The following is a 23,639-nucleotide window of genomic DNA, read 5'->3' as shown; positions in this document are numbered from 1 at the left end:
CACCCTCCCCTGTCGTCAGGACCTGGACTTGTGGCCCCATCCTGGCTAATGGGCTCAAGGGAAAGATGTGGAAAAGCTTTTCTTCCTAATAAACAGAAACGCCCTTCTTCTGCTCAGGTGGCTGCTGTCTGAAGACACGACGGGGGCAGAGGTGGTGGCCACCTTGACAGCCTGCAGGGTAAGTCATGTGAGTCCTAGAGAAGCTGGACCCAGAGCGGAGGCACCATGAGGAACTGAGACAACCTGCCCCTACCTACGTCTCGACCCCTCACAGGTCAGTGGAGGAGCACGTGTTGTCCAAGCCAGTCTCGCTCGGGTGTTCCATTTCACACAGACTCACCCCAAGCTTGTACCATCATAGCATTCCCAGTTTTGCAAGGAGTCCACTGCCTTTCACAGACCCATAAACTACACTAGGATATCCGAGCACGCCTACCCAGGGGCCACACACGAAGACCCCGATGGTCTGCCTGGTCCTCCGGGCTTTCTCTCCTCTTCCCGGTCAGTTTCTGCTAACTCGTGGCTTTGCAGCTTTCTCTCATCAAAGATCTGCTGGCCAGCTAGGTTTTTACATTGATCATAGGCCCCAGAGGTATTAACACACTTTGCCAATAATGAGCTTTGTTCTTCTTCCAAATATGACTTTCAATTCCTGCCCAGAGCATCCTTGCACCCCAGGTAACCACATGCCCCAGCCCTGATACTGCCAGGCCGGGTCACCCCACACCCACCAAACCTGTCGCACCTACCGGCAGCAACATCAAATTCATTAGACTCTTAGACATTCTTCTGTATCAACTCTAATCAGGTTACTTGTTTGCATGGCAGCCTTCTGCAGTAGTTACTGTAACAATTCTAGTATCTGTCAGTGGAAAATGCACTCAACAAACAGTCTTTAGCCTGCTACGCACCCAGGCTGTCATTAATACAGAGAACGTAGTTGAATTTTCACCGTAGGCACGGGTGAGAGTTTCACTGCCGTCTGTTCCAAAGCTAAACTCTGATTTTGGTCATTATTTATAAGTTATAACTAAGGCATCCAGTTGTCCCTGAGTTTGTGCAAACACGTCCTTCACCAGAGAAGGTAAGCAGGATCTTGGTGCATGAATTTTGCTGCTCATCCTTCTTGGTTGAGGACCTCAGCCTTGGCTTCAGCTCTGACATGAAGTGCGTTTGGACACACTCTGATGTCCTGATCCAGGCAGGGGACAGGGCCAGACCATCAAGCACGTCCCCAGCCCCTGCGCTGAGCCTGGTCCTGGCGCTGACCAGCAGCCTTGGCAGGCAGGTCCGCTAAAGGTCAGAGCCTGCCTTTCTGCCCCAGGAATCAGCGTCAGGCTGTTCCGAGTGTGGCCCCTTCGCCTGGGCCCACCTCCCACCCGCCACAGCCCCAACCTGTCCCCAACCTCACCTCTAATTGGGGTCATTTATTATGTATTTATTTCCAAGTGTTAAATTGTACCTGGACACCCAGGCTTATAAAAGTAGACACATATATGAGTGCATTTTCTCATGTGACTTATTAGAATAATAACATTCTATTATATACAATAATAATATTCTATGATTATGTCCACAGGGCTCTCTCATCTGTAACCCTAGAAAGAGTCTGCCTCGTTTCGATTTTGCCTTCTCTCACTTCCATTCTTTCCTTATTCCCAATATTAGCAACTAAAGAAAGAAGTATTTTAATTCCATCACCCAAGAAAATCTTCCCCAGATGGCTGCTGGAGCACATTTTACTTTCATTTAAAATTGACTGAAGTTACCAAAAAGAATGGAAAGTAATAATAAAATGAAACCCTAATAGCTTGAAACAGCAACGTATTACCATCCTCACTAGCTTGGTTATCCAGGGCAATTCTTTCTAGCAGGATTCTTTTCTATGGAGGCAAGTAAAGGTGAGAGGAGAAGAAACGGGTGTGTAAAAATAGAAGCAAACAGAACATGGGCCTTCTGCAAGTCTCAGCCCGCAAGTAAAAAGGAAGGATGGGGCTGAGTCAGCGGGGTGATTGGGAAACGCATGAGTTTCCACAACCCCTTTGCTGAAATAGTAAGAGGACAACATTAAAATTCGGGCATTTCCCCTTTGGTCTACATGCAGTCTAACAGTTCTCGCTTTTGCTCCCCTGAACCTGAGCTGTGCTCTGGAGGGAATCAGCTGCTGAGAAATGATCCTTTCCTCAGCCAACTTTAGGAGACGGAGCAATGGGATTGAAAGTCACAAAGAATCTTGCCTGTGACCAAGGAGTCATGAATTGGCTGCAATGTTCCAGAATCCCCCATCCTCCTTGCATCGGTTAAGACGTCACGGTTGCTGACTGTTTCTGAGAATAAGTTCCCCTAAGTCTAATCAGTCTGGGGACCAAGGGGACCTTGTGTGAACTTAGGGTCGGAGAGGTTCCCACGCTTCAGAGCTGTGTCAGTTATACGATATGGGTCGTTCCTCTCTGAGTCAGAGAACATGTGCCTGGGGAAGTAGGAACTCCCTGTGCGTGCTAGGTGAAGCAAACCTGGTTAAGATTAAGAAGTGTAACTGGAGAAGTTGAGATTATTTTTAAAGCTGGGTCAGTCATTCCAGCTGCTAATCAAAAACCATTTCTACCATTTCTACTGGACGAAAGCCTGCACATGGATGTTTATATCCGCTTTCCTCATCACTGCCAAAACATGGAAGCAACCAAGACGTCCTTCGGTAGGTGAATGGATACATAAACAGAGGTGTGTCCAGACGATGGAATATCATTCAGCCATAAAGAGGAAGGAGCTATCAAGCCATGAAAAGATGTGGAGGAAATTTAAATGCATGTGGAAGAAGCCTATCTGAAAAGGTTCCATATTGTGTGGTTCCCACTGTGTGACATTCTGGAAAAGGCAAAACTATGGAGACAGTTAAAAAATCTGTGATTCCCCAGGATTAGAGGGGAAAGAGGGCTGAACAGGTGGAGCACAGAGGGGTTTAGGGAAGTGAAACGACTCTGTGTGACCCTACAATGGTGGGTACGTATCACTACATCCACCAAAACCATATTATGTACAATGCAAAGAGTGACTTCTAAAGTAAACGATCAACTTCAAGTAATAATAATGTTGCCAATTAACTGGAACAAATGTACCACGCTAATGCAAGACATTATTAATTGGGGAAATTGTGGGGTGGGGGAGTTTAACGGGGTGTCTGGGAGTCCTCTGTACTCATTTTTCTGTAAACTTAAAACCGCTCCAAAAATACTCTAAAAATGTTTTTAAAAATTTGCCCAGTATTGTCCTTTCTAATGTTATCTTTTCAATAACAAAGGGTTAAAATGACAGATGAGTTAAGCTTTTGTGCCGGCTAGTGTGATTTGTGGCAGTTATAAAACAGGTCTGCAAAATTCTTTGACCCTCTTCCCGTGGAAAGGTGAGGTCTATGTCAAGTGCCCTTGGATATGAACTCTGTGGCTGTTTGACCAAAATATACCGTGGAAATTACACAGTACAGTGTGCAGAATCAACTCTCAATAAATTGGCAGATTCAAACAAAAAATTCCTCAGTGTTTCCCTATAGATAATGCTCTCACACGTTTAGTTAAGGACTTTCCTGACCTCAAAGAACACACAATGACCTTGAGGTAGACGGTCCCAGTTCAGGGTGTTGGAAAGGCATTCCTGAGTAGGAAGACAATGGAGCCTGGAGAGTGAATTTCAGTCACAGCTCTGGGGTCCTCAGTGAAGATTTGAGTGGTCTGGTGTAGGTTAATTGTCCAAATCTTTCTCCATTTCTCATCTCTAAAATGTAGATTGAAAAAAGTAACTATCTGGCAAAGCTGTTGTAAGGATTCCCCGTACATTGCCTGGCACACGGCAAGCCCTTCACAGAGACCTGCTGGATGCTGCTCTGTGCAAGTGGCCACACCTCTCCGAACCTCAGTTTTTTCATCTACAAAGTGGGAGTTTATTCTGGGGACGACGAAGGTGTCTTCCAGGCCAGGCTGTCTAGGTTTCTAGAATTAAGGTCTGGCTGAAGGAAAGACAGCACCAGGAAACTAGGTGTTATGAGAAGCTGTTGAAGGGAAAGAAAGGAAAGAATAGACATGAACTGAGAGCTGGTTCTTGCTTAAGCCAGTGCTTTCCAGACCTTGTTTCCTCTGATCCTTCCCAAGCCCCACCCTCAGGGCTTTTGCCAAAGAGGGATGGGAGACTCCGCCACTCCCCCAGGGGGTGGAAAGGCAGGATCTGAACACAAGTCTGTCTGGCTTACAGCCCACGTGGTTTACTCCAGGCTCCCCTCTTCTACTTCCAGGAGGCCCCCAGGTGTCTTCCACTTGGGACAGAAGGAGGCTTGGAAATACTGGGAACAATTTAACAATACAATGTGATGGCCCAAGGAGATTTTCTCTGCAGCAACGGAGCATAATGAATCCCGCTAACAAGTGAGGGAAATCCCAGAGGTGAACAGAGATATGAATATCTAAGAAGGTTCATGGCCACAGTGGTGCCCCTGCAACACAGCTCTGAATGAGAGCCTGTTCTGTCTTCGTTGAGAAGAGGAGTGTTTTCTGAGTGCCTCTCAGCCCTGACTTCCTGCTGGTGCAGCAACTCCAGCCCGGCAGCGAAGAGGAAGCAGTGATGAGAAAATCAATTATGCTGAGCTCTAACGGCGAGACACGTCTCCTTTGTGTAGACACTGTTTCCCTTGTAGTCGCTGGCTTTCACTCGCCCAGTCTGGCCCCTTGCAGCCCATGTAAGACTTGAAATTGCAACCCTTATACATTCAAGTCCAGATTATCCTTCTTAAAGGGAATCAACCATTGTTGAAATCCCCAGATAATCCCTCAACCTCACTTGCGCCATTTTTTTCACTGCTTTCCCAGAAAACCCAAGCTCTAAATTGAAAGAACAAACGAGGAAAAGTTGATGGCTTTGAACGTCAGATCTAAGCCAAGGATCCAAGCAAACACGGCACCAGGCCCCCAAGGACGGCCCCCCCTCCCCAGGAGCTCCCAACTCCCAAGTCCACTCCTCTTCAGAAAGTCTCGGGCTGGTGGGTACAGCCCCAGTAGAAGCAAGGAGGCCACTTCCAGGCTGGAGGAAGTCTTGGGCAGCAGAGGCAGTACATCCCCCTCCCATGAGCCCAGGTCAGAGCACAAGCTGGCTGCCTCTCAGGTTTGGATCTTAATCCCTAATTTGACTCTAAAAGCATCCAGTGCAATAGCTGTAGGGCAACACTGGGAAATAACTAACGAGACAGAGCCAAAGAGGTTTCTAGAGCAATCGTGCCTGAGGGTCCTAAACACTGAGCAGACATCCCGGAGATTTTGGATTTGGGATGGTCCACAGCGCCCCTCTCCCCAAGATCCCACCTTAATCTGGTCTCCCAGCTAAAGCCAGAAGCACATGGCGGCTGACTGAATATGCCCTTCTGTCGAAGTTACGGGCCCTGTGTTTCCTCCCAACTCTCAGTTAGGAGTCCTAGCCGGCCACAAAACAGAGACACCAAGACAAGGAAGGGCAGGTAGTCAGGAGGGGAGAGGAAGGAAAGTGGGGAACATGAAGATGGGGTCCTCATGGAAATGTCAGGATTGAAACCCCATCTCCCTTCTGTCTCCTCTTTCTTTGTTGGATCTTTGAAACTTATATTTTACTCTAGTCCCCCACTAAAAACACTCTCCTCCCCAGGGCCCTTCACAGCCACAACCTGACCTTGGCCCCTCTCTTTCCCCCCAGCGTGCTGGTCAATTTCCATCTGAACTGCCAGCCAAGCACTTGATTACATGCCTCTGGTTTCAAGTGTGTAAAGCTGGTTCCTCTCCTAGCAAGGGGTTTCAGTGGCCTGAGGACAGGATTATGCTAGAAATTTCCTTTGCAGCAAAGACCTAGTAGTGCAGCTAAGACCTTTGCCCCGAGAAGTGTGTTGACTCACTAATTGCACTCCCTCCAGCCAGCACGCCACCTCCTCGGAAGATGAAGGCGTTGGCAGACGAACGCTCGAGAGCGCCCCCTTCAGGACCAACCTCTGCGGGCTCGGGGTGCCTTGTAGACAATGACAGTAGTCAGGGTCTGCCAGTCCTTGGCCCAACCATCGAAGGTGACTGAAGTTGATATTTTATCCAGAAACAGAAGAGTGTTTTTCAAACACGCATGCACACTTGATTTATAAAATACAAAGTCACTGCAAGGCATTGTTGACCTTTTATTAATTTTTTTGTCAGAGCGTTTTTTTCCCTAAATAGGTAGACATAAGGAGTTCAGGCCAAAGGAATTTTTTTACATTAGAAAAAGAATTTCTCCATCATGTTAGACTGAGCCACACACCAAATGCTGACGTCTTCTTCCATTCAGTCAACACTCAGGGTCCTCCTGACTCCCCATTCCTGAACTCAGCCTGCCACAGTGTTCATTCCTCTGAACGAGTATTTTTTTTTAACATTTTTGTTATTGAGTTATAGTCATTTTACAATGTTGTGTCACATGAGGGAGTATTTTTTGAACCTGCCAAAGATACACTTCTGAATCCACAGAAGCTCAAAGCCCAGGGCAAAGTTTAAATACTACTGATGCAATTGTCACCCTTGACCTATTTGCTGGGAGCTGCAATCATACACAGTCTAGAAATGTGATGCAAACAGTTCTATTCTAGCTGACAATAAACAAGTCCCCCCCAACCCTCCCCCCATCAGATTATTCAGGTGCCCATCCTTGCGTGGCAAGGAGGGGGAGACCGTGAATTTCCATCTTACAGCCTAGCAATAACAGAAGTGACAGAGCTCCTCTCTCTCCTTGACCTAATTTACTACCTTTATTCTCACAAACTATCTGGCGTGCTAGCCAGCCGGCAGAGTGAATCTCGCTGAAATCAATGGCCATCACTTGAACGCCATGATGACTACTTATATTTCCACATGCTTCATAATCCAAAAGGCAATGACCAAGTCAATAATATCCAAATAAATATCCAGAGTCTCACGGGACTTCCGTATTTTAGGATGCTAGTATTTGTGTTCAGACAAAAGTGAAACAAGTCTCCAATCGAGTTATGATATAGTGATCCCTGTCCTAAAAGCTGGGACCTGGAAATAGCCAGGGGCTTGCAACTTCTCTGTAGCGTATCCACAACAAACAGAGCCAAAGTTTAAACTGCTTAAACAAAATCAAGGCAAAATCAAGGCAGGCCTGCCAACCCCCGTGTCCACGCCTGCGACTAGACCAACACTTATGCATTACTGTGTGCCAGTCACCGTGCTGTGCTCCGTCTCCACGACTGCATTCACTCCTCCCTGACAGGTGGGGCTATTCTTAACCACTGTTTAGCAGATAAGGACATTAAGCCTTGCAGGCTGTGTAAGAAAACCCAGGTAGAACACTTAGCGCAGGGCAAAGTCAGGCTCAAACCAAGATTTTCTGACTCCAAATTTCATGCATTTTCTACGATGCTACGTTGCCTCTCGAGAGAAATGTTGTCTCTCTGCCTAGCAGCCCTCACAGCCAGGGCGGTTGTGGACAGACCTGGAGGCGGCCCTAGAATAAAAAATGGGGAGATGCTTGGAAGGCTTAAAAAAATGTGGTGGCACCAAAAATTCAAACTGCCTTCTTCACACAGGAGCCCCGGCTGAGTTTTTAAATCAATATGCCCACAACTGGCCCTGCTAAGAAAGAGATTTCAAAAACCAAAGATGAGCAGACATGTCCCATTTACTTGTATCTGTGACCTTTTAAAAAATGGGCGGTGAGTCACCAATTTGGAGTCCATGTGCGGGCGCCATGCTGACAGCTGGTGAGGGCTGCAGATGGAAGCCAAGCCAGAGGGGGCCTCTTGAGGAGGGGCCTGGTGCGAGGTGGGGCACCATACCTGTCTCGGGGGCCACCTTCAGCCCCACAGGACCCCCAAGAGTGGGGATGAGAGACTGTGAATGCTGCGAGCTGACGGCCCCTGTGCCTATGACCAAATCAGCAGGCAACAGCACTGGTCTTTGTGATGACTTTGGAGCAGTTCTCAGAGCTGAGCAGTGGGGAGAAGGCCAGGTGGGGTTAGTCATGACTCCAATAAAGCTATGGATAAGTTCATTTTGGTTTTTTTATGCAAATATTTGTCCCAGCTGAAGAATTATAGTGTTGGCATGGATGTGCGTTAAAAGAACAGAAGCTGAGTTGTGCTCCAGGAGACTTGTGTGGATGAGACAAGCAGCTAAGGACATGGTTTACTTCTCTAGAGGAATCAGAGCTCATTGTCGGAGAGACCTTGTAGTTTAAACTGTTGAAATGGAGAACTCACGGGTAAGCTCCTCTGCTGAATTCATGAGTAAATAACACACGGCAGCACTAAGCCACTTTCGGGGAATTCTTCCGCCTGTTGAAGTCTGGGGTGACCATTGTTCATGTATCAGCCTTCCTAAGCTACTAATATCTGCAAAGAGTTCTTTCTAGACAAGTTAAAGGGACGCTGGTTCAACCGTAGCCATGTGTCATGGGGCATTTGCTTAGCCTCTCTCATCGCAGAACTTTGGCAGGGAGGCAAGGAGGTTCTCATTTGCCTCATAGACACCTGGCCAAATGGATTTGTTTCTTAGCAAGGTTGGGGGGGCTCTAAAGGTAGCCATGCACCTGGTCGCCAGCCAGCCTAGCCCTTCTAATGTGTCTAGCCAGCCCTGAAGCTCTGGTTAACTGAACCCATGGCAATTTGTGTTGTCTTTGTCTTTGTAGGTGTTTGCAGAACCCTAGAATACTGTGACTCAAGCTGATGATCAACTGACTCAAAAAATTGATCTTATTGAAAACAAACCAAGGCCCAGACAGGTTAAGTAACTTGGCCAAGGTCACCCAGCCAGGAGGTGGCAGAACTGTTAAAGAATCTAGGGCACACGGCCCAACCTCACTCCTAAGCATGAGTCACATCTGAGACAATGGTTTTCAAACTTTGGAGCACGTCAGAATCACCTGGAGGGCCTGCTAAAGCACAGGGTGTTGGGGTCCACTCCAGAGTTTCAGATTCACTGATTCATGTGGGGGAGGGGCGTGGGGAGGGAAGGGACTCTAGAATTTACACGTCCTAACAAGTTCCTGACAAGGGAGTGTTGATACTGTTGGTCTAGAGGCAACACTTTAAGAACCACTGATCTAGTACGTAGGGTGAGGAAGAATTTCTCCTTTTACCCCAAAGACACAATACATTTATCCAAAACTTCAGCATCAAGCAGTTCACTCCAGTTTCCACATCTGTTCTGGGCTCAGTAAGTGATGTGAAATTGTCTTCAAGGCGTGGTTTGGAGGCCATGAAATGTCAGGGGAAAAGGCTTCTGCCCATCCTGCTGAACCGTCGTAAAGGAGTTTTAGATTTGAGTTTGGAATCAATGAATGAAGAAATGAATCCTCAAACAAACGCAGAAGCCAGATAGAGGTCCCTGGAAAATAACCCAGGGGGAGACAGCGGGAGGAAAGGAGAAATGGAGCTCAGGCTCAGTCCGGCGCCGTCGGGCACGTGCCACCAGGCACAGAGGGAAATAGCAGTTAGATCACTGAGCTGCCACCTGAAGCGCCAAAAGTGGGTGTGGAGGGCAATGCCGGTGTGGGTTCACCGAGAGACAGAGCAAAACCTAGCTGCTGCTGGGGGTGACCCTCCCTTCATTTGCTGAATGACATGTCAGCATTTACTGGGCCTTTCCTGTGTGTGGCCCTGCACAGACCATCAGAAGGCGCTGCTCCCGCTCTCGGGGCACTAACACTCCAGGAAAGAAACTGTGACAACAGGCAGCTCCGAGGAGCAGCATAAAGGTTTGAGAGAGGTACAAAGCACGTCAAAGGAGAGAGGTAACTCCGGCCTAGGAAAGACCTCGGTTTCAGGCTTCTCGTCCTTTTATTATCCATTAAATGTTGCTTTACCCCCAGAGTTCTCCCCTCAGACGTCTTACTGTTAATGACCAATGGTGATGTCCAAGTGCGGGAGCCACCCCCCATGCTTGTGACCCTGAATCTCCATCTCCAGCCTGATTTCCCCCAATCTCCATCTCCCAGGCTGCCATTTCCAACTGTGACCTGGACACGGAGGCCTGGAGAGCAAGCCCTTAACCTCAACACGTCCAAAGCTAGATTCACTTTCCTTCATATTTCTCACTAAGCCAATGACTTTATCATCTAAACTGCCTCCCAAGCTAAAATACTTCCGTAGTCCTTGGCTCTTTCCTCTTCCCCATTTTCCGTTCCTGATGTCACCAGAATCTTATTTCTACCTCAGTCACTCTTTCTCACCTGGTCTTTTCTCTCTGTACCACCGCCTTCGTTGTCACTTCCCCAGGTTACTGAACCCGCCTCCTTTCTGAAACTTCTGCCTCAAGTCTCACCCCTCCCTAGGGGTTTGCCTCTCATACTTAAAAGCTTCTGGGAAGCTCTGCCCCTTCAGGCAGTCTGCAGGATGAGGAAGGGCTGAGGGCCCAGGGGGACACGTCACAGGATCTGTCCGAGGTCCAGCTAGTGTCTGAAGGACTGTAGGCAGTAAATGGAGATGGAGCCGAACCAAGCCTTGGCCACTTCTGAATGTCAGGCAAAGGACACTCAACTTCATCTAGCTGACCGTGGGGAGTGAGAGAAAGCTTTGGAAGAGAGATGTGAAGTAATCAGAGTTATGCATTAAGAAGATTAATCTGGCAGTAGCTTATAGAAAAGATTATATGGAAAATAGATTAGCATGGGGGAGACCAGTTAAAGCATACTTGTAAAAGGCAGGATTAGCAGTGAAGGTTTGAATTCCATTGGCAGCTGTGGAAGCAGAATGTGAGAAATGGGGGAAATATTTTGGAATATAATAGAATTGCTATTGCTTTTTCAAGTTTGGTGCCAAAGAAGGGGAGAATTCAAATGTATCTCCTGAAATTTTCGCCCTGACCCATTGAGCATTGTGATGTCACTTGGAGAAAGAGTGGTGGGCTAGGGGAGGAGGTGGGGGGGTTCACATTTGGACAGGTAGCCCAGGAGGCGTTACTGGGATGCCCAGAGAGTTAAGAGATCAGGGGACAGATGAGTCAGGCCAGAAAGAACAGAGCAGGGTGTTCCTACACAGACAGAGGGAATGACCAAATGGAAGACTGACAGAACACTTCTGGGTTTACGGATGACAAGAACCTTTGGAGTAAAAACTATTGCATAAGAGGGAAGTGGCGGCGAAACTAGACTGTCATCACTGCCCCAAGTGATGAGAAAGAAGAAGTGACTACTCTTTAGTGGCGATTGGAACAAAGGATGGAGAAAGGTGTCACCTTGGGTGACGTGAATTCATTTTCAGGCATAAAAGAAGGAAAGAGGTGGGGAGAAAGCGGGTGAAAATCCACTGAAGGACCTTGTTTTAGGAAAGCATGGCGGGCGTAGGGACATGTGACTTGGCTTAAACTTGCCTTGTCTCCCTGGCCTCTGCCTTTAAATATTCAAATCCTGGCTCTTCCCATAAAGGAGACCTTCAGCTTACTTGACTGCTGTTTTGACTCACTGCTTTATGCCTTTCATCAGAGAGCCTCCCAGGTTCTAAAGTGGAGAATCACTTTCGCCCCTCCATCGTCAGCACCCTGTCCCTCTGCCTCCACCTGCTTAGCACTGCTGTTGCCTCCATCCCTTCCTTCCAAACCAGCGACATCACACCAGCCCGACTACCACTCTACTATTGTGGACACTGGAAGAGGGGCTTTTGCTGAGATCAGGGTCTCCTGGCGGAGCCCAGCTGGCTGTCTCTAATTCCCTACTTACTCAGCAACCATCTGACTATTAATTAAATTGGTATTACAATTTTAAAATGAGTCTTTTGTGATTTGTTTCCCATTAAAGGAACCCTCAGGGCTCAGTCACCTCATGGGGAGCTGACAAAATTGAATTCTTAAGGCTGTAATCATCCATGGCCCCAAAACACAGTCACCCCCACTCACCCCCAGCTCCCTCAGGAGACCAAGTCCAAACACTTGACCAGCTCACTCTCCAATCTGGCTAATCAGCTCACTCACAATAATATTAGTGGGCATTTCAGGGTCAGCAGGTCACTGGCTAGAAGTTGACTTGCACCCTCAGAAAATAAACGAAGAAGAGTTCATCTCCGATATATTTTTAAATTAATAAATAGGCGTGTTCATTATAAGGGAGAGGGCAGAAGAACCTTAAACTAAGAGCAGTCCTGAGTTGTTCATTAACCACTGAATATTCTGCAGTAAAAGGAAAAACACTGTCATCCAATTGGTCTTTTTTTTTTTTTAACCTCAATTAAACCTCTAGGCTTCAGCCCCATGGTCAGAACGTGAAGAAAAACAGTACACGGCTATTAAAAGAAAATTTATAGCGTGAATGTTTCACTAATGCACCTTTCTTTTCTGGCACTGGATCCTTACCGCCGCTGAAATTCGCTCTACAGGACACAGCCTCTAGAGCAAACATTTAGGGATCCAGGAATGTGTTGACCCTAGACCTTAATTCATCCCTCTTGGTGGATCCCATGTAACCATCTTTCGAAAACAGCTTTCACAAACTCATAGAAACACGGAAAGGCAGACCCTCTTATCTTTGGGAGGTTATGCTTATCCTTATAACCCTCTTTCATCACAGTTGCCTCTCAGGCGAGAACCGTTGGAATTTTCTTGTATTTGTCATTGCCGCTGGCTCCACACAAGCATTCCCTTGACCAAGAATGCATTCCCACTCTCTTCGTTTTTTCCTTCCTCCTCAGCCGTGCTCTTCTCTCACCTAAAACACCGTAAGCTTCGTCTCCTGGGACTCTCTTATTTTCACTTCACATTATCCACATTTGCTCTGCAGGTCTCTGCCAACGTTCTCTCTTTCTTTGCATTAAAAATCATCTCTATCTCTGTAAGATAACTGATGATTCAACAGATTCGGGATGCTTACCGAGGCTCTGAATTGCTTCACTTTCCCTCTACCTCCTTGTCTTGTTCAAATTCAAAGTTTATTCATAATTTCCAGATCAATGACAGTTCAGAAGGCAAGCGAGTCCAAGTGGCCAAGGGCACAAGGCTTGGAGGGTGTGCTCATGCAGTGAATTCTAGAATCAATTATTAGATTATGACAATAGGATGGAGTTGGGGGGGGATTAACAGGAGGAGAAATATCAGGGTAAAAACAGGTCCTGTATTTAGGTTAAAATTCATAAATGATAACCACAGTAAGCTATCACCTCACATCGGTGAAAATGGCTACCATTAAAAAGACAAGAGATAATAAATGCTGACAAGGATGTGAAGAAAAGGGAACCCTTGTGTACTATTGATGGGAATGTAAATTGGTGCAGCCACTATGGAAAACGGTATGGAGGTTCTTCAAAAAATTAAAAATAGAGCTACCATATTATCCAGCACTCTGGGGTATGAATCCCAAGGAAATGAAACAGGATCTTAAAGAGACATCTGCCTTCCCTCCTCCCATGTTAATTGGAGCATTATTCACAGCAGTCAAGATATGGGAACAACCTAAGTATCTGCCTATGGATGAATGGATAAAGGAGATTTGTGTGTGTTCCACACAATGGAACATTATTCAGCCATGAGAAAGAAGGGAAATCTGCCATTTGCAACAATATGGATGGAACTTGAGGGCTTTATGTTAAGTGAGATAGGCCAGACAGAGAAAAGACAAATATTGTATGATCTCACTCATATGTGGAATCTTAAAAAGTTGAACTCATGGAAACAGAGAGTAGGATGGTGGTTGCCAGGGGGTGGAAGAAATAGAGGAGAGATTGGTTAAAGCATACAAACTTTCAGCCATAAGATAAATAAGGTCTGAAAATCTCATATAAAAAGTGGTGACCATAGTTGATAACATTGTATAGTATCATTGAAATTTGATAAGAGGGTGGAATTTAAATGTTTTCACCCCTCCCCCCCCCCAAAAGAAGATAAATATGTGAGGTGATGAGTGTGTTATTTAACTAGGTGGTGGGAATTCTTTCACAATGTATACATATATCAAATCACCACCATATGCACTTTAAATATCTTACCATTGCATTTGTCAATTATACCTCAATAACTGTGAAAATGAAATAAGATAAAATTCATAAATGACAAAAGCACAGGTGATGAATGCTGTATGGTGATTTTAGATCATTGTGACCAAGAGGACCTGATGGGTAGTGCTCTGATGAGGAGTTGTGGTCACGGCTACTGCAGTCCTGGATGTACTCGTGATGTATCATTCACAGCAGAGTGCCTTCCAAAGACAGTGACAGCCTCAAAGTCCAATGTATTGGCCTGATTCCACCTGAAGCACGTGTATTTGAAGAGAAACACTGACCAATGCGAGTATGTCAGAGGAGGAAGTTCCTGGTGGAAAAGGATTCTAGGAGTGTGTCTGAAAAGGAATCATTCAAAGACGTGGGAATGTCTACTTCGCAAGTAGAAAAGAAGCTGTCGCTCACCACTCAAATGGCCGTCAGAAGACCAGCCATCTCAAACTCACATTTCCAAGGGTCCGGGAAAGAATGCAGATGAAGGAAACAGGACATGTGTAAGGAGAGGAATCTCAAGCACTCGAGGGCCGCTAGAAATGTGACCTAACCTCAGAGGCAAAGGGGAGCCCAGGGCGCTGTAACGTCTGAGAGCACGAGTCCGCTGACTAGTGCCACATTCTTTTCCAATTTCTCAAGAGAGGCCAGAAATCCATGTCTTTATGCAACATGTCTCAATTTTTCATTTTAACAACTATTTCACAATTTTTTAAAGAAACATTCCTCAGGCCAACAGTAACTTGTCTCTGGGCTGCTGGCAGCTCAGGGCTGCCAGTTCACAATGTGTACTGGAGACACTTCTAGGTTTTGACAGAAGCAGCACTAAGAGGCAGAGATGGAAGACTGACTTGGGGTATGAGAGAAAATTCAAATGGTAAGACTCACAGAAAACAGACTCTCCATCCAAGTTCTGAGCGTTGGGAAATACTGGGAAATAGTCAGGAGAATGTTGGATGGCAAAACATGAAAGACGGGAGAGAAAGGATGCTCTCCGTTGCAAAGGCGAACTAAATCATAATGCTACTTTATACCAGAACAGTGGTTTACAGGCTACAAAGAGCTTTTATATCATCTCATAATAAAAGTTATTAGAATAGCTCTTTGAAGTAGAAAAGTAGATATTTCCATTTTACAGACGGGTACACTGAGTATCTGAGAGATTAAATAATTCAGAGACGGTCATCTGGGGAACTGGGCAAGAGAATTAGGACTCAGATCATTTAACTTCAGACTCAAACCTCTTTTCAGGACCACGTCAGAGTCAGACTCTACGGCTCTAAGGTTCCATTCCTGGCTATGCTCTGAACTGGATTTGCTCATTGTTGCCTTCCTGTGGTCAGTTCACTCTCCCCAGGTCTTCCCCTGCCCATTTCCATATTCCTGGATTGCCTTCCTGCCCCTCCACCACTCCCCGAAAGCCCTTGTCCTTCGTGATCTCTCGTCCAGTTTCTTCCAACCTGACCGTCAGCTATGAGAATGCTCCCCCAGCTCTCAGTGCTCCAAACTGGACTCCCCCTTGACGTGTGATTGTCCAAAATGTTTGTCTGTCTTCTCTGCATCTCCTACATATATGTCGCTATCAGGACAAAATTGTCTTAACCCATAGAGAAAGCCACATACTCATTTGTGCACACACACACCCAAGAGTTGCTGCTTGATCAGGGAATCATCTAATGATTATAATTCCTAGACTTGTAAGTTGGCCAGGAGAAAGAGAATCTGTTACCAACACGTGGCTTCTAGCTCTCACAGTGATCTCTACTTCCTTTCAGAAATTTGGTTCTGACCAAAGCCAGCTGAGTAGTCTGGTTTCTAAACACTCAGTACAGGAGAAGCTGCAAAAAAAAATCTGGTTCTCTGTGTTTCAGTTCTCTGTATTTCAGGTTCTCTGTATTTCACGCTTTAAAATGTGTCATTATTCCTTAGGTCAAGGACCTTGTCTCAAAAGAACCCAAAAGTCGTGGAGAAATTGCTAAGCTAAGCTTCCAAATGACTTAGTTTGGCTGAAATATAGGGGTTTTTTTAATGGAAACACTTCCAGAGGTTTTTTCCTTTTGCCTCGTGGACATACACCAAGTGCAGGGATGTTTTTTGATGCACTCTATTCAAGCCTATGCGACCAAATGTCATTCCGTGTGAAATAAATGATTACAGTTTGCATCTATCATCTAAAACGAGTGATAAAATGTATAGACAACAGAAAACAGGCATAGAAGTAGATTAAGGGAGAAAACAGATTCCCAAGAATGTGGCTGCCTCCAGCCAAGCAGGGAGAAGAATATTCTTGTTTGGTTTTGTTGTTTTGTTTTGAGGATCTAGTTGGTCAAATGACCCGTTAAGAATATTTCATAGAGCGAGTGTTCTGACGCGTTAATCTCTCTAGGCAAGGTTCATATTTGTGTGGGTTACTTATTGTCCCTTTGTTGACTAAGTCAATAATCAGAATCAGCAGGTTTGGAGGCAGGTTGGCAGGGATCAACATCCTGGCTGGGGCCACGAGACTATAAAAGCCTGGCGCTGGGAGCAGCCTTCACAGAGACCCACCAGTTCTTGGCAGGATGGCTTCCCACCGGCTGTTCCTCCTTTGCCTGGCTGGACTGGTATTTGTGTCTGAGGCGGGCCCTGCGGTGAGTGTTCGATTCTTTGAAGTCCTTTCACACTTCTAGCTGAAGAAGTGACTTCTTGCTTTTGTGAGTAGGGCCGGGGGCACCCAGAATCTATTTTTAAACATCATTGATTCAAACTTCAAAAAAAAAAAAAATCAGTTATGCAGAGCTCTCTGAACTAGGGCTTGGATCCTGGGCGCTCATCTCTACGACTTTGGCGGATCAGGTTTGAAACGGTGCCTCAGTTTCCCCAGATAGATGGTAGAAATGAAGATCAAACATTCCAGACTCTGTTACTACTGAGTTTTCAGAAGCTCACCTTTGACAAAGTTGACCTCGTTTTCGCTAATCAAAAAGTATGTAGCAATTAGTCTCTGAAAGGCTGAGGGGACCACATTCTAGGCAGATGTCTAATTCTTAAGTCCCCTGGAAGAATTAACTAACACTGTTAGGTGAGTCATGACATCATCTGACATCATTTTACAACAACTAGGAAGAGGGAGTTACTACAGCAACTACCGACTGATACGCTCTCAGGAAAAACTATTTGGTCTTTGGCGCGTGACTTCTTTTCAGTAATTCCACTCAAACGACGAGGCTTAACAAAGCAGCCGTTCTCAGAGGACCTATTTTCTCCCATCAAACTCATTCTACACGCCCCCGCTCGGGCGCAGCGTGTCCGGAGGCTGAAACCACTCTTTCTTGGGGAACAATCCGGTCTGTGTTACCCCGAGTCAGGGAAGCTCGTTCACTGTCAACACGTCTGTTGCTGGAAATGGAATTCGAGTGCACTTCCTGCCTTGCTCAGAGATTTCTGACACCACAAGGGGTGCGTCCTGTCACTCTTACCAACTTGGTTGTCACTTGTCTTCTCTCGGCCCAGGGTCCATCCAAGTGTCCTCTGATGGTCAAAGTCCTGGATGCCGTCCAAGGCAGTCCTGCTGCGAACGTGGGCGTGAAAGTGTTCAAAAAGGCTGCTGACGAGACCTGGGAGCCCTTTGCTTCTGGGTAAGCTGCCCCTCCTACCTAGGCGAGGGATCTGGCTCCATCTGACTGTTTTCCCACCGCTTGTTAGAGAAAGGGGCTCGCACCACTCACTAAAGAATCTCCAAGTATTTTGTGTATAGTGGTTCATATCTGCTAATCCCAAACTCCTATTTTATCCCTCCCTGCCTCTTTGCCCCTGTGGTAACCATACGTTTGTTTTGTCTGTGAGTCTGTTTCTGTTTTGTGAGTAAGTTCATTTGTGTCATTTTTTTAGATTCCACATACAAGTGATGGAAACAACAAGGTCCTAGGATATAGCACAGGGAACTATATTTAATAGCTTGTAGTAACTGATAATGAAAACGAATATATAGGGGGAGGGTATAGCTCAACTGGTAGAGCGCATGCCTAGCATGCACAAGGTCCTGGGTTCAATCCCCAGCACCTCCATTAAAAATTAATTAATTAATTAAAACTTCAGTTACCCCCCAAATAATTTTAAAAAGACAAAAAAGAATATATATGTATGTCTAGCTGAATCACTATACCGTACACCAGAAACTAACACAACACTAAGTCGACTACACTTCAATAAAAAGAAAAAAAGGGAATCTCCAAGTAGATTGAAAATGGGCCATAAGAAGGATGCCCTCTTGCCTCACTCAGCTGGGAGGGACAAGGAGGCTGATCAGCATTTTGGGCAGCTCCCTCCTCCCCACTGCAGCACCACCTTTGTGGGTCACAATCCATTTGAAAAGAGTGATGAAAAGTAGGAACTCCACACCTGGAAAAAATGCACATATACACACATACAAAAATGTGTGTGTAATTTCAGTAGGTCCACAGATTCCTCGATGCCCCTGCAAAACACTCAACTGTCAGTCCCTGTCGTGGAAAGGTGGAGAGATGGAGAAATTGTGTTCATGTGTTAATGAAGGGGAGGAACTGAGGAATGGCCTGGATGAGGATGAGGTGGCTGTCTGTAGTTTATCCAGATCAGCCAGGGTCCAGGGCTTTGGCAAGCAAACACTTGTGGAGCATCCACTCTGTAAGGCTGGGGGCTGCCGAGCTGCATAGGAGAGGGCACAGAAGAGAAGGACACTCCATACAAAGCGCAGTGGCAGAGCAGCCCGCAGTCACCCACCGCCGGGTGCCAAATTGACTTCGCACCTCATCGGCTGCTTAATAACTTACATGGAGTTTTCTCACCTCCACTAGCAGAAGCTTCAAAGCAAGTGCATATTAGTAAATCTAAGCCAACTACTAAAAGAATGAACAACCAAGAAACCTTCAGCACTAAGTAATACTGCAAAGTGTTTATGTCTCCTGGGGAGAGAGTTTCTTTGGGTTTTAATTGAATCCCAAGAACCACATGATGATTCTTCACCCATCATTGGGAAGACCACTTTTTAAAATATTTTTAAATTTAATTTTTAATGTTTTTTTAAATTATTCTTTTAATGGAGGTACTAGGGGTTGAACCCAGGGCGTTGTGCATGCTAAGCATGCACTCTACCATTGAGCTACACTCCCCACCCTCCAACCATTATCTTTAGTGTGGTTTCAACCGAGTTTTTATTTGTTAATTCATTTACGTTGACATAAAATGCCGAGCACGCTCTGGGAAGCAGTTAAGAGAATATTCAAAGCGAGAGATAGAAATAGATGCCAAAACCATTCAGATGTGTGTGGGAAATCTTTTTTCTGATGAAAAGACAAAAAAAAGGGAAATGAAATATTTTCTTCCCGGAAGAGAAGACAGTGGGAGGGAAATGGTCAGAGTCAGTAAGGACCACTTCCAGGTTTATCTGTCTTAGTGTTTACAGTCTAACGGAGAGCGATTTTGCACATCAGCTATCTGGCAGACACTCATATGGAAACAGAAATTACCAAGTTAAAAAAAAAAAAAAGACTGCGTAGTTATTTGTTGTTGGCAAAGAGTTACCAAGCGGATTAATTATGAAATGTACGAGTCAGATACAGGTTTCTCATCGTACTTTGAGCTCCCCTCTGTGTGTCCACACACGACACGGTCCCTGGAAGATACCCTCCCGCCCCAGCGGAGAGGAGACCCTGACGTCGTGGGGACCTGCAGAGTCAGAGTGGCTGGTGGCCACTTCCAGGGGTGGTCGTGAACCTTCAGCCAAACACCAACCCTGAACCGCAGTGACTCTTTGAAGTGAAACATCATACCTGTACTTTGTTCTCATAAAACAAAAAAATCTCTAATGAGCCTTTGGAAGCATTTCTGACAAATTTCCTGTCAGTTAATTTTAGACAGTTACTAGAAGTTTCCCTGTCCTGACCTGGTTGAGGAAAAAAAAATGTATATATATATTTATCACACACTGCATGTATGAGTATGTGTGTGCCTGAGAGTGTGTGTGTGTGTGTGTGTTTGTGTGTGTGTGTGTGGTGTCATCTTGCCCTGGTATTTATTCCCTCGATGCCTAACGTAACCTGGACTTTTGCACCTTCTAGGAAAACCAGTGAATTTGGAGAGCTCCATGGACTCACAACAGATGACAAATTTGTAGAAGGGGTATACAGAGTGGAATTAGACACCAAGTCTTACTGGAAGGCACTTGGCATCTCCCCGTTCCACGAATATGCAGAGGTGAGTATGTGGGTGCTTGAGCTGGCTTTCTATTTTTGTTTGTTTTTAATCCCAGGAAATGCACCTCTTGTACTTTGCATACTGTGTTAAAGTCAGAAGGAAAATACTGGACTAGACCCTTCCCTATTTCTACAATCAGAAATCCACCAAACTCTGAAAAGCAAACTTTTTCTCTAGGTTTAGTGAAAACCCGTGTAGTAACATGTCCTGAACTTAGAAGACGCTGTTTAGAGTCTTCATCCATTCCCTGAATCCGACTGTTTGTCTGCTGAAGAAATATTAATATATTGGATTACTAGCATCAGGCAGCCCTTCCAGCCTCCCACAAAGGGTAACATGCAACAAAAGGCAGATGCATCATTTTATGTCTCAAAAATCTGAAAACTTTTTCATTCCAAAATACATCTGGCTTCCAGAGGTTTGGTAGGTGATTTTGGACAATGCGTATATAGAGAGACAGTAAATTCAAAATAATGATGTCAACACAATGGGTAATATTGAGCAAACTTCTACCACGTGCCAGGCACTGTTTTCTATATTAAACCTATTTAATCTTCATAAACAGCCCATAGGGGTCAGTCCTGTTAATACCCTCATTTTACAGAGGAAGACAGTGAGGCACAGGGACTCTCGGTAACTTGTCAAGGTCACAGGGCTAGTGAAGGGAGGAGCAGTGCTGTTTACCACCCAAGCCCAGCCTGGCTTTAGTCTCAGGGGGGCCTCAGCTTCCTTCCCATGAGAAGCCCAAGGGAAAGTCGTCACCATCATCAAGCCACATCGGGACCCCTGGTTCACACTCTGTTGCTCTGCTTGTGAGGCAGTGGGAACCTCAGAGTTATCCACGGGCCCGGTCCCCCTACCTCTTCCTTGCCTGTGATTCCTTACATCATTTCAAACAGATGGCTGCCATGGAAATAGAATCCAGACGTGCTGCTCAGAGTTAAAGATCAACTAACAGCATCAAAAATAGCTCGGCGTGAAAAGGAGCCATTCTCTCTGGCTTAGTCACGGATGAGACTTTCAGTTGCCAGAAAATGGTTCTTTCAGTAGACGGGGTTGCCAGGGAAACTGTAGGGGCCTGTTTGACTTTTGGGGCCCTCAGGTCACCATGGGAGCCCTGTCTACTGAGAAGCATGTCTCTGGCTACTTCTCAGCCAGGCAGCAAGATACGGAGCCCCCATCCTAGGTGGGTGAAGGGTCTAGATGGCGCCCAGCACAAAACCTGCACCCCTAGACTCCCAGGTCTGGAGCACCATCAGAGCAGCCTCCCCATGGTCCTTGTCCGCCCTGGTCTCAGCCTGATGAGACCATCTGAGAAGATCCAGTGCTGTCCTGCCCATGATGTGCTATTCCTATGATTAGATGTTAGCTTCCTTGTCTGCCCTTCCCTCTTTTAATATTCGTTCAACAAACATTTAAAAAATAAAAACCTTCTATGTGTTGAGCACTCTGCTAGAAGCTAGAGATTCAGAGGTGAAAACACATCCCTGCCCTCGGAATGGAGGGGAAGGGGCTGAAGGAAGACCCAGTAGGCAGGACCGTGAGCCCGACTTGGAGCCTGAGTGGACAGGGGGAATGACAGCGAGCACCAGCCATCAGGCACGAATCCCAGTGCCTCGCTCTGGTGGCTGGTGGGTGTGCGGTGGGTTCAGCCATGAGTTCCTTTCCTGCCAGCTTCTTCTGATGAGAACCTTCCAGAACATCTCTACCCTTCAGCTCTGGTCTCCTCCTTGGCCGATGACCCCAGGTGACCAAATTAGACAACAGTTAGGAGATTTTCTTTGAAACTATTAGTCCTCCTCACTTCATGGATTTTGGGGCACAGATGATGCCATTTACCATTTTTAGGAAAGAAGCAAATGAGGCTGGAGGCCCATGTCACTACAAGAGATAAGAAATTTTCCTGAGTTGCTTCCAGAAACTGACCTTTAAGAGATGCCCCTTCTGCTTCAGAGAGATTCTTAAGTGATTCTCACCTCTTCTTGCCCTAATGCTATTTTTGTTCTTCACGTGGTTCAGTCAGATTTTTTTTCTCACGTGTCCTCAAGTAATCAAGGTTTCCTTTTTCCATGTTTTAAAAAAAGGTACTTATCCAGGGGGTGTTCAAAGCTCAAGCCAGGGCTTGTATACAGAATAAGTGAAAGTAAACACCTCACTGCTCTCCATCTCTCTCCTGAACCAAATTTATCTCTTCTTGCCTCACTCCGGGCACCTAGACTATCCCAGCCCCTGAATGTCAGGAGCCCTACTGAGTTTGCCTAAAGTGTGTGAGTAGCCGGAATAACACTTCGATAGACAGTCTGCCCAACTGCAAAGCTTACGTGGGCTCCGACACACGTGTGTGTTTCAGAACTCCAACACCATCTTCCACACCCTGCTTGTATCATACATAGAACCCGGTAAGGCTTTTATTCCGAATTTCATTGCTTCTTAGATACACAAAAATATACTTCTTCATGTTAGAAAATGCAAAGGAATAGTGGCAGAAAGATCTCCGGGTTTGAAGACAGGAGCCTTAACTGCAAGTCTGGCTCTGTCACTGCCTACACGTGGGTTAGACTCAGAGGTCTGGTTTGTTCATCTGTAAAATGGGCTCCCTTCTGGCTATAAAATCCCAGGTCTCTAAATCTGTAGCAGGGTTGGCTGCCACAATTCTTTGCCTCTGGGCACTGAATGCCAGTTTCTACATTCTCTCCGCATTTTTCCAAAACCTGCAAAACGGGCACAAGTATTTAGGATCTCTGTGATTTTCCTCGGTCAGGCTAAAGCCACCCTGACCTTTAGTGTAAATTTGCAAAGAAAAAAAAAAAAAAAGAGAAAGAGAGAGAGAGAGGCCTGATTCTACAGATGGGAGTGAAGAATCCTGTTGAAAGGGCTGCACGAGGCTCCAACGGCTTCGCTTGCCAGTGTATTTGGATTTTTGCCTTTTGTTCACACTGTTTCAGAAAACAAAACAAGAAAATAAAAATGATTCCTTTGGCACCAGACCTGCAGCGGGCTCTCCGGCCGGGGCTCACGTGCTGGGCTGTGTGAGAAACGGTGCTCTGTGTGTTCTGTCCCAGGTGGTGTTCGCGGCCAACGACTCGGGGCCCCGGCACTACACCATCGCCGCGCTGCTCAGCCCCTACTCCTACTCCACCACCGCCCTGGTCAGCGGCCCCAAGGAGTGAGGGGCGCCTCCTCCCGCGGATCCGAAGGATGAGGGACAGGATTTCGTGCAACCGATAGTATTGCATTTTTATTAAAGCCGTGTTTTCACTTCCTAAACTATGTTAGAAACTCGGGCAGAGACAATAAAAACATTCTTATTAAAGCATTTCCCATTTCATTGGAACCTTCCTCTTTTATTCCCTGGTTGTCCTCTCCAAAAAAAAAAAAAAAAATTCAAATTTTACAGAGAAGCAAAGGAAGTCCAAAAAGTCCCTGGCTGGACTCTCAGGGAAATCTAAATTTCCAATGTCTT

At 46.0% G+C, this 23,639-nt stretch overlaps 2 protein-coding genes across 3 annotated transcripts in view; one reads left to right on the top strand and one right to left on the bottom strand.

Annotated features, from left to right (window-relative positions):
* B4GALT6 (beta-1,4-galactosyltransferase 6) overlaps positions 1 to 23,639 on the bottom strand; it is a 123,810-nt gene that overhangs the window by 31,550 nt on the left and 68,621 nt on the right. The window lies entirely within an intron of this gene.
* TTR (transthyretin) lies at positions 16,488 to 23,492 on the top strand. The gene is made up of 4 exons (XM_010977243.3): positions 16,488 to 16,593; positions 17,456 to 17,580; positions 20,041 to 20,176; positions 23,239 to 23,492. Exons 1-4 carry the CDS (start codon positions 16,525 to 16,527, stop codon positions 23,344 to 23,346), a joined length of 438 nt encoding a protein of 145 aa, XP_010975545.1. The 5' UTR covers positions 16,488 to 16,524; the 3' UTR covers positions 23,347 to 23,492.

The sequence above is a fragment of the Camelus dromedarius genome, chromosome 32 (genome assembly GCF_036321535.1).
Source record: "Camelus dromedarius isolate mCamDro1 chromosome 32, mCamDro1.pat, whole genome shotgun sequence".
NCBI lineage: Eukaryota > Metazoa > Chordata > Mammalia > Artiodactyla > Camelidae > Camelus > Camelus dromedarius.
The sequence above is the reverse complement of the archived record's forward strand: the minus strand, read 5'-3'. Positions and strand labels throughout refer to the sequence as shown.